Genomic DNA, 10367 nt, shown 5'->3' with positions numbered 1-10367 from the left:
GGGCCTCCACACCGCGGAGCCATGTCTACACGCCGCCGGAGGCCCTCGATCCCAGGGACACAGCCAGAGCCAGGGTACAGGAGGCCTCTCACTCATACCCCAAACCAGCCACCGTGCTCACAGACACTGCACCCCCCGGGAAGAGGCAGTCACCCCAAACCACAGAGTCTTCCACAAGCATACATGGAGCTCGCACACACATGCATGCAGGCACAGGCTTGACTGTGTGGACGTACCACACAAGCACATGCATGCACATGTGCCTTACACAGGTGTATATGAAAACACCCACCTGTACAGAGATCCGCATCCGGGCACACACGGGCACACACACAGCATGAGGCGCACACAGCCGCACGTCCATGCGTGCACACCCCCAGGCAGACGGTGGGTAGGTACAGGCCCACACACCGATGTGTACACCTTGCACGGCATGTGCCATGGTGCACAGGTGCTCTGCACACTGGCACACCAATGCACCTCCACTGCGTGCACGTAGGACACACACACACACACACACACACACACACACACTTCTCCCAACATTCCAAACGGCCGGACATTTACAAGCCTTATTATTTAAACCAAAGCAAGGAGCCTAAAAGTTCATAAAAGAATTGAAAAAAAGGAAGTCAGATGACTTGAAAATTCAGATACTCTCCTAAGTAACTCCAAGGTTGGAGAGTAAATAAAACACACACGACAGGCGATTTTACAATTATACAGGAAGAGGAAGTGCACGTCCACAATCGGCTTCAGGAGGAGTTGGCGGAGAATTCACAGCCTTAATGTTTTTATTACTGAGCAAGACCAACTGAAAATAAATGAACTAAACATTAGACACAAGAAGGGAAAAACAGAACAATAAAGTAAATCCACAGGAGGCAGGAGAGGGGAGGGATGAAGATAAAGGCGGAATTAATGAATTGGAAACAAGAAAAATGGGAGAGCCCATCAGTAAATCCAAGAGCTGGTTCTTCTAAATAAATAAATAAACAAATCAGTGGGGAGAGAGAATACAAAAGCCCACGAGGATGGAGGAGGAGGGAAGCCAGAGCAGCGAAGGGGACTAGAAGTGACAAGTCGATACACTCGATATTCCTGATGACATTGACAATTTTCTAAGACAATATAAATTACCAAAATTAACTTAAAGATGCTTTAAAGAAAACTACATCTATCAGCAAGCATGGGAAGAGATGCCTGACTCGGGTTCCAGCTGCAGGACTTGTTTCTGGTCCAACATAACACACGGTGGGAGCCCTCCCCACCACAGGTGACAGGGACAAAGGCCTGGGGGGCTGCAGAGCCAGGGAGGACACAGCTGAGCTTGGAGCAGGGCCAGCTGCAGGCCCAGGGGGTGGCCCCTGGCAGCGGAGAGAGGCCAGGGCCAGGCAGGGAGCGGCTGCGCTGAGGTGCGACGGAGGCCTTGGCTCCGCTGTCTCTGGCTTGGTGCGGCAGGAGGGCTGAACACCGCTTGGGCTCAGCCAGCTGGGGCCCAGTGGAAGGGCGGGCAAGCGGGGCAGGTCTCTGCTGGCCCCAAGACCAGCTGTCCGCACCGTCCTCCAACCCTGTGCAGACAGACACAAAGCAGAGCCAGTCCTTCTGCCGGACTCAGCTCTCAGCGACAAACCCAGGGCTTCTCACACCACCTTAGCCAGCAGTGCCCAAGGCCCAGCATCCGTCCCACTCCCAGGTCAAGGTCCTGTGCAGTCTCCTTGAGGGTTCTCTGAGAGAAATTGTAAAAGACCAGAATTTCCTCGTGTTTTATAGAACTTGTCTACAAAACAGTCTGGGCCTGTTTCCTTGGTAGGATGCTGCTATGTCGCCTTCAGACAGGGTCTCATTGCATAGTTCTGGGTGGCCTTGCACTACGTAGCCCAGGCTGGCCCTAAGTTCAAAGTGATCCTCCTAAAGAATATTAGTACAGGCCTTTCTTGTCACTGAACTAAGAGCAGGTAGCTGTGTATCTACCCTATCTTATATGTACATGTATTTTCCCCCTATAAAATGGTCCTTTTATATCCCTTTTTTGTCAAGATATCACGTCTGTGTCTTATCCTCTGAATAACTACTACAAAGACAACAATATGCAATGTATTAATTATTGTAACTGTCCTACTAACCTGTTTTGAAACTGTTTTATTGCTATTTTAACTTTTCTCATTAAAATGAATTTTTTAAAAATTTTATTTTTTTACTTGCGGAACCAGGGATTGAACTCAGATCCTTGCACTTGCCACGGAAGTGCTTATTCTACTGAGCCATCTCCCCGGCCCCTAAAAAAAAATTAAGTGATCCTCCTGCCTCAGCCTCCTGAGTGCTGGGATTACAGGTATGCACCACCACAGCCAGCCTGGCAGGAAGATACTAAACTACTGTTTGGTCTGTTCAATGCCCACAAGACACTCGTGGGCCCTCTTTCTCCTTCAGTCAGTTTTTGGCAATAACTTTTTCAGGGACTTGTACATGTCTTCCAAGTTGTTTGTAATGTCTCTTTATGACATCTGAGGCCTGTGTGACTTTTTGTTGTTTTGGGGTTTGGGGGGGTTTTTATTTGGGGTGTGGTTTTTTTTTTTTTTTTGGGGTTTGGGGGGGTTTGGTTTTGTTTTGTTGTTTTGTTTTGTCTTTTGAGACTGGGTCTCACTGTGCAGCTCAGGCTGGCCTTCAGCTCACTTTGTGGTCCAGGCTAATCTTGAGATCACAGCACTCCTGCCTCTGCCTGCTGAGCGCGGGGACTGCCAGGGTGCACCTGACGCCCAGATACTGAAGTCTATCAAGGGTCAGGATTATGGGATTTCACTGGTTTTTGGTTTTTTCTATACTGGAAATTGAACCCAGGAAGTATTAAAAACCTTCACCAGCCCTTTTTACTTTATTTGGACACAGAGTTCTGCTACATCACCCAGGCTGGCCTCAAACTTGCCACCTTCCAGCGTCAGCCTCCCGAGTGATCTGGGGCTGCAGGCCTGTGCCACTTCAGCCAGCGAGCGGCACACCCTGCTCTCACCCATGGGCACCCTTCTCCTTTTCTCTTTGGTTTTAATCTTTCTTCCCCTAATTTACAGGTGACAATGACAGCTGGGGACTAAATTGGCCTCCTGCATTTTTCTGTACAGGCCAAGTGCTAAAAGTGATCTTCTTGGGGCTGGTGAGATGGCTCAGTGGTCTAAAGCACCTACTTAGAACAAGCTTAGCAAAGCACAGGGACCGCGGTTCAATCCCCCAGCACCACATGCCAGCCAGCCGCGCCCCCTGGTGGGCTGAGCTGGCCACACACACACACACACACACACACACACACACACACACACACACAAATAAAAAAAAAAAATTAAAAAAAAAAAGTGATCCTCACATTTTTCAAGGGTTGGGGAACGGAGGAAAAATCATGTGCAGGAGACCACAAGTGGCCTTCAAAACCAAAATACCTGTCCTTTAGAAAAAATGCTCTGCCAACCTCTGTCCTCATTTATGAAACTGTTGAGTTATTGATTCTCCACTTTTTTCAACATCACCTAAGGGTATAAAGTCCCTCCTACATGTTAGGTCCTCAAAACTGGACCCCTCCCAACCTGAAACGAAGAACTACAGACCACCACTCTGTTCAAGCAGGAAGACACCCCCAACCCTGAGAGACTAAACCAAATGTTTACCAGGACGGCTCCAGGCTGGTTACGAAGCACCCTGTAAATCCACAGAAAGTCACGCGGTCCATCAGCAGACACCACTATGGTCCTGTACTTCCTCAGGTGCTTCCCGCCAAGGTACCAGACCCACCGAGGGACCCTCCCCTGCTTAAGCTGGTCCCTGAAGCAGATTCTCTTCCTTTGCTCGTCTACGGCCTTCTCACCTTTGACCAGGCAGCACCCAGCCTGAAACAGCTCTCACTGCTTCAATCTTGCCCATGCTAGCAGCCTCAGTCACTCCTTGGGGTCTAGCCTGACCACGCACAGAACTTCAGATCATTTCTGTATCTCTGGTGCTGTGCATCTTCTCCCTTCTATTATGAGCACTATCTCATTTTTCATCCCCATCCCTCCACTCAAGCCTAGGTATCCTTGCTGCCTCCTCTCCCGGGGCCTTTGTACTGGCCATTTCCTGAGTAGAACAGGCCTTTCCAGTTCCCTCCCACTCTTGCCTTCTCTGGTCAGGAGCACTCTCAGGAGCAGCCGCCAATGCCCCCAAGTGGTGGGGACCACAAATGGTAAACTGACATAGGATGCCCTAGGCTCTCCTTGCCCTGTCTGCACCAGGGGCTGGTTTTGAAATACAGAAAAGCACCCAGGAGTGGAGATGCATCCTGGCCAGGTTTCCTTCACGATGCTGGCGAGTGTTGACAGCTGGCTCAGGAGGCCAAGGGGCCAACACAGTCAGGTCTCCTTCCCTAGCCACAGTGGGCTCAGCAGGGCCCAGCCCTGCCCAAAGGACCCAGGGTAGACCACTGAGGTGGGTATCCCAGGGCAGGCAGCCTCCTCCTCACAGCCCACAGGTGCACTCCAACAGCAGACAGAACCGACACAGGCAGCATGGGCCAAGCCAGGGAGACAGCCTGGACAGACAGCACCCTGAGGCCGCGGGACAGCAACAGTGCAGGAACAGCCACACACCCAGGCCTCACCCGCTCCTCAGGACACAGGGCATCCCTGGTCAGCTTACCCTCAGCCCCATCAGCAGAGGGCATGGCAGCCTCCCTGCACAGTCGAGCCGCCCCCAGCTACAGAGCCTCCAGACACCTGCTCTGAATCCTGCCCACCCTGACAGTCTTGGGAAGTGAGTCTCAGATGAAGGTGGCACTGTGGTGGTGGGGGGGGGGGGCACAACGAGGCCAGCACTGAGTAGAGCTCTGCAGAGATCACCCTGCCACGGTTCATCCCAAGACTTCTCACCCAGCCCTGCATGCCATCTGTGGGCCACTGGGGGGCGGGCGGGGGGGCTGCTCTGTGGAGGGCAGGGTGGTCTGAAAGGTCGGCTTGAAGCAAAGCGGGGAGGAGTTCCTGTCTGGGGAACCCCGCAGCATGTGGCCTATGTGGCTGGGAGCGCGGTAGGATGCAGGGGTAGGCGGAGCCCCAAGCTGAGCGGGAAGGCAGTAGCAGGGCATCTCTGTCCTCCGGGCAGTGAGGAGGCCTCACAGCAGCGGGTGTCCCACCCAAATCAGGAGGATCCAACAGAGAGCAAGCCAGGCAGGACGGCCCTGCCTCGGTAAGGAACACAGCCGACAGCTGCGGCAGGGCAGGAGCCGAGGAAACGAGACAGACACAGACCGCTGCTTAGGCCCCCCTGTCCCTGTCCATCAGGGTCCAGGGCTAGGGCAGGTGGGGCTGTGCTCAGCAGGCACCAGGCACCATCTCCGGAGCTCTGGGGACAGGTGGCACTGCCAGCGCACAGCAGTGTGCACACGCTCAGTGCCACCGAGCTGGGTGGGCAGACACTCGGGGAGGCTGAAGCAGAAGCATCTCAAGTTCAAGGACAGCCCAGGCCACGTAGGGAGACCCTGTCTCACACAATACAGATGGCGGGGGTATACCTCAGTGTAGAGGCCCCTGGTTCTGAATCCTAGGACTGAAAAACAGAAAGGGGCAGGCTGGGACACCACCGTCACTGCCCCACCTCCGTGAGGACCAGGGGAGAGGCACTGACTGAAGGGCACTGATGGGTGGGGCCCACTCAGAGAAGGGGCCTGGAGGTGCCTGACACTCAAGGACACTGGCACCTGGCACTGTCCTGGCCTCATTAAGATGTGGACACTCAGCCAGGCGCAGTGACAAGGAAAGGTTGCATGGTTCTGGGCTCCAGCTGAGCAGCAGGCAACAAGAGCAGTGAAGAGCAGGGTCACTGCAGCCCAAGGATGCCCACACCCAACTGGAGGTGCCAGGCGGGGCGGGGCGGGGCGGGGTAGGCAGGGGCAGGAAGGATGGAGGGGGTGGGCACTATGCATGGAGTACAGAGGATGGGGCCATGGACAGGGCCAGGGCTAGGGCCCAAGAAGCCAGGGGAGCGTCTGAAAGGTGCTGGGCTGTGCGAGTTCCAGGCAGAGCCCAAGGCCCCTGGGTGTGGCCAGGCCAGGGTGTGCTCCCTTGGCAGTGCTGGGTGGGGCACAGAACAAGGCTGGCCATCCCTCTCCCAGGAGGGCACAGGGGCAGATGTTCAAACCACCATGAGGGGTTACCACCCAGGCAGGGGCTGAGCTGGGGGACTGCCCAAGCTGGGCACTGTCCCCCACAGGACTAGACTGGGACTTTTTGCAATGCTGGAGACCAAACACGGGGCAACAGCTCTCAGATGCCATCACACAGTGCCACCCAGTGCACACCTGGCCAGGAGTGAGACCTCTGCCCCAGCACTGGCCCCACCCCCAGGGACAGACTGCACTGGAACGAAGCCCAGGTCTCTGTGTGACCAGCCACATCCACTGAGCCACTGCCCTCCTCCCAGGACACTCTCTGTGCACCTCTGCGAGCTCAGGGTCCCGCAGGCAGCAGTCCAGAAAAAAATGGGATGGAAGCCACCATGACTACCTTGTGGTGTTAGGACACCAAGTTCCAGGGAACTTGACCCTAGAAATAAATTTCCTTTGCCTGGGTCAAGCCACCAAGATGACTGTTCCCTGTGGCTTGTCGCCCTGTAGATTCACCATCCACAACCTCTTCTCAGCAGCTCCCTCAGATCAGCCTTGGTGAAAATCCCTGGTTTTCTGTTCTGCAGGAAACCTGAGCTATGAGCAGCGCCAAACCAAGCCTGCAAGGCACCTGGCCCCACCATGGGAACCCTGAGCAATGGGGCGGCCGAGCAGAGCAACACGTTTTATTGAACTCACAGAGGAGGCACCTCAGAGGACCATAGGTTTTGGTTTGGCATCCCCATCACTCAGCCAAGTACAACAGGGCCACCCCCAACCAGAAGCCCATGGCCTGAGCCAGTACAGGATGACCAGACCCAGGAGCACAATGGCCCACAGAGGCCGAGTTGTACCCACCCAGGAGGAGGGTGCCCACCACCAGCCAGGGTCCTGACCACCACCCACATTCACTCTCACAGTAGGCTTCTCACAAAAGGAGCACAGGATGACTCGAGCTTAATACAATGCCCTTCTGAAATTCATTTCAAAATAAAGAAGCTCTCCCTGAACTGTAAAAGCCATAAAAATGCAAAATACTTCTTTAGGAAAAACTGAAACAAAATCAGGCCTTGAAGTTCAAAATAGCAGTAACAGTTTCTGCGCCGAGTGCAGGAGACAGCCTGGCAGGTCAGTTGTTCTCGATCTGCTCCAAGTCCAGGTCACCCTGGTCCAGAGGGAAGATGCCCTCCTCCCCAGCGCTGTCCCAGTCACTGGGGTCCCCACTGCTGCCGCCCTCGCCCTCTTCCTCGCCTGCCTCCAGCTCCCTCGAGGCCCACGGGCTGGCAGGGCAGAGCTGGGCAACCCTCAGGCTGGAGCCAGGAGTGACAATGCCCACGAGGCCCTGCGAGTCACATGGGGAGGACACGACTGTCTTCACCTGGGCATCCTCCTCCTCATCTTCATAGTCCAGTGAGCAGAGGCTCTTCGAGTTCTTCAAAGTCTGCAACAGAAAAAAAGGGCTGAACCCTCTGCTGTGACTGCAGGGCCAGCCTCCCAAGGCCACATGCTGGCCGGGGCCTGCCCAGGGGGGCAACACCAGGGCTTCCAGCCACTGCAGCTGCGCCCACTGGAGAGCACGCAGCTTGCCAGGCCTGACACCTGCCGAGCCCCCAGGCACCATGGCCCTCAGTGTGGGCTGCACTCTGGCCCTTTTCTTTTTGGGTGGGGGGAGGACCTATAGGGATTAAGCCCAGGGGCTCTGCCTGGAACTATATCCCCAGCACTTTAATTTTTTCAGACAAGGTGTTGCTAAGTTTCTCAGGTTGCACTCCAACTCCCCACCCTCCTGCTTTAGCCTCTCAAGAGTGCGAGGCCGATAGGCAGGCACCACCACGCCAGACAAGCCCAGTGCAGTCTCGCACTCAGCAAACAGGGCCAGGGAGGGGCCCATGTTCTCCATGTGCAACCACCTTCCCACGGACAAGGACCAGCATGAGGACGACGCTCCTGTCAGCTCCCTCAGCCTTGGATGGGAGCCTTCCTGTCCATCCCTGGCCTTCCGTACTCACCCATGGAATGTCCCCAAGTCCCACCCCGTCGGCCAGCCCCCACTGGCGCTGCTCCTGCAACGGCAAGTGTTCACCAGTCGTAGCCTATGAGCAGCTTCCTCAGCTCACACCAAAGAAGGATGCACACGGGGGGCCGCCCAGGTGGCAAGGCCTCGGCCTTGGGTGTGCTACCCTCTCCTGCATGTTCTGTCGTCAACTCCTCAGCGTCCAGTCTGCAGCCCCAGGCCAAGCTCTCCCAGCCAGAGTCCTCTCCACTCAGTGCCACTCCCACGTGCACCAACCCGAGGCTGTACACTCTCCTGGGCTGGCCTCATGTCCTTGTCCTGCAGGGCCCAGGTCCGCCACCTAAGCTCCTCTGGGAGCCCCTGCCCGGGTGGTGCCTACTCGGGCTCAGTCTGGGCTACTCTCCTAAGTCAAAGATACCATCATGCTGCCCAGACTGTGGGAGTGGAAGCCGGGCACAGTGACGCAGGAGACAGTGACAGACCACATGGACACAGCAATGCTGGTACAAAAGTGACACTGGCTCTTTCGGGTCCTCTTTTCCAAGATGACGAAAAAAAGAAGGAAAAACGGTCGTGCCAAAAAGGGCCGCGGTCACGTGCAGCCTATTCGTTGCACAAACTGTGCCCGGTGCGTACCCAAGAATAAGACCATTAAGAAATTTCTCATTTGGAACATAGTGGAGGCTGTTGCCATCAGGGACATTTCCGAAGTGAGTATCTTCGACGGTTATGTGCTTCCCAAGCTGTATGTGAAGCTGTGTTATTGTGTGAGTTGTGCCCTTCACAGCAAAGTGGTCAGAAATCGATCTCGTGAAGCCCGTAAGGACCGAACTCCTCCACCCCGATTTAGACCTGCTGGTGCTGCCCCACGACCTCCACCAAAGCCCAGGCAAGGGGAGCTGGGTCTTAGTGGACTGAAGAAAACTCTCTTGAGAAAGAAATAATAAATTGAATGTTATACTTTATACAGCATGTTGAGTGTACCTGCCAGAGGTGGGTTGGGTTAATTCAGCCTATCCAAGTTTAAGTTTATATTCTGAAAATGAATAAAGAGGAACACACTGAGGAAAAAAAAAAAAAAAAAGTGACACTGGCCCCTTTTACCACCAATCCCCCAGGAGCCAGATGGCATCCTCCTCAGAGCCATGAGCAGCACATGGTCAAGCAATGGGAAATCTATTCTCTGGCTACAAAGCTCCCGGGTAACAGCCTCACAGCAATGTGAAACAAACATGCACAAGTCCTGGGGAGGCCAGAGCACCTCTTCAGGCAAGCGCTTATTCTACTGAGCCATCTCCCCCGCCCCAGAGCACCTCTTCAAAGTTGGTACTTTTAAGGAAATTACTTGCTTCCACAAGACAAACTCGCATATATTTTTTGTTACTCAACTATCAAAAAATAAAGTTTTGAGAATAGGCTAAAGAACCAAATCATTCAAGATACAACTGGCCACATTCTGTCACACAATTTCTCTTTTTTTTCCAAATGAAAGTACACTTCATTATCCATGTCTCTTTTATATGCAAACACCATGTTGATGACAGGACAATGCCTGTGTCTGGGTCCTGCAGGACAGTGGGCTCCCGCAGGGCACTGCAAGCCTGGAGCCCCCCATGTCCACCATCCATGCAGCTCAGCTGGGGCACCACTTGGTGAGCAGCTAGATCTGAAATTTTGGTTTACAGTAAGAAGCTGTCCTGAGGACAGACATGGGTCTAAGATGTGCAGGAGCCACTTCTGGCTCGTGTCACTCTCTTGTCATGACACCAGACTCACTCAGACACAGCTGTGCAGCTCTGGGGGGAGAAAAATATCTAGTGGCCTCAACAGCCTCAGCTACAACACTCTTCCACAAAGATGGTGCCAAGAGCAGGGTTAACATGCAAGGAAGGTAGGCCCAGCCGCAGGGGCCACAAGGCCACAGCACTGCCACCTGCCCTGCCTGCAGGCCTGGCCTCCTTACCCTGGGGCTCAGCCCCAGGCCTGTGACTGGTGCTCCTGCAGCCAAGCAGACAGCGCACAGGAACTCACCACGCAAAGGCCTCCCAGCTCCAGGCTAAGATCTGAACCTCAGAGGGATTCTGGAGCTGTGTGCAAGGCAGCCAGAACAGCAGCAAGCCTCCAGCACCCATGGCTGGTTCATGCTGTGACAACGAAGCTAGTGAAACTCTTTTTTTTTTAAATATTTTTTTTTTATTTTAACATTTAGTGTGTGTGTGTGTGTGTGTGTGTGTG

At 54.2% G+C, this 10367-nt stretch overlaps 2 protein-coding genes across 2 annotated transcripts in view; one reads left to right on the top strand and one right to left on the bottom strand.

The window, feature by feature from the left end:
• Nucleotides 1–6377: 6377 nt before the first annotated feature.
• Fam53a (family with sequence similarity 53 member A) overlaps nucleotides 6378–10367 on the bottom strand; it is a 32943-nt gene continuing 28953 nt past the window's right edge. Inside the window, exon 5 of the mRNA XM_004624627.2 lies at nucleotides 6378–7559. Within this exon, the coding sequence (XP_004624684.1) occupies nucleotides 7248–7559 (312 nt within the window). The 3' untranslated portion in view covers nucleotides 6378–7247. The remainder of the gene's footprint in view (nucleotides 7560–10367) is intronic.
• Nucleotides 8567–10367, top strand: part of LOC105743175 (40S ribosomal protein S26-like) — a 2866-nt gene continuing 1065 nt past the window's right edge. Inside the window, exons 1-2 of the mRNA XM_012516380.2 lie at nucleotides 8567–9013; nucleotides 9704–9784. Of these exons, the coding sequence (XP_012371834.1) occupies nucleotides 8678–9013; nucleotides 9704–9784 (417 nt within the window). The 5' untranslated portion in view covers nucleotides 8567–8677. The remainder of the gene's footprint in view (nucleotides 9014–9703; nucleotides 9785–10367) is intronic.

The sequence above is a fragment of the Octodon degus genome, unplaced genomic scaffold, assembly GCF_000260255.1.
Source record: "Octodon degus isolate 3935 unplaced genomic scaffold, OctDeg1.0 scaffold00006, whole genome shotgun sequence".
Classification (NCBI taxonomy): domain Eukaryota; kingdom Metazoa; phylum Chordata; class Mammalia; order Rodentia; family Octodontidae; genus Octodon; species Octodon degus.
This window is presented reverse-complemented; position numbering and strand designations above follow the sequence as displayed.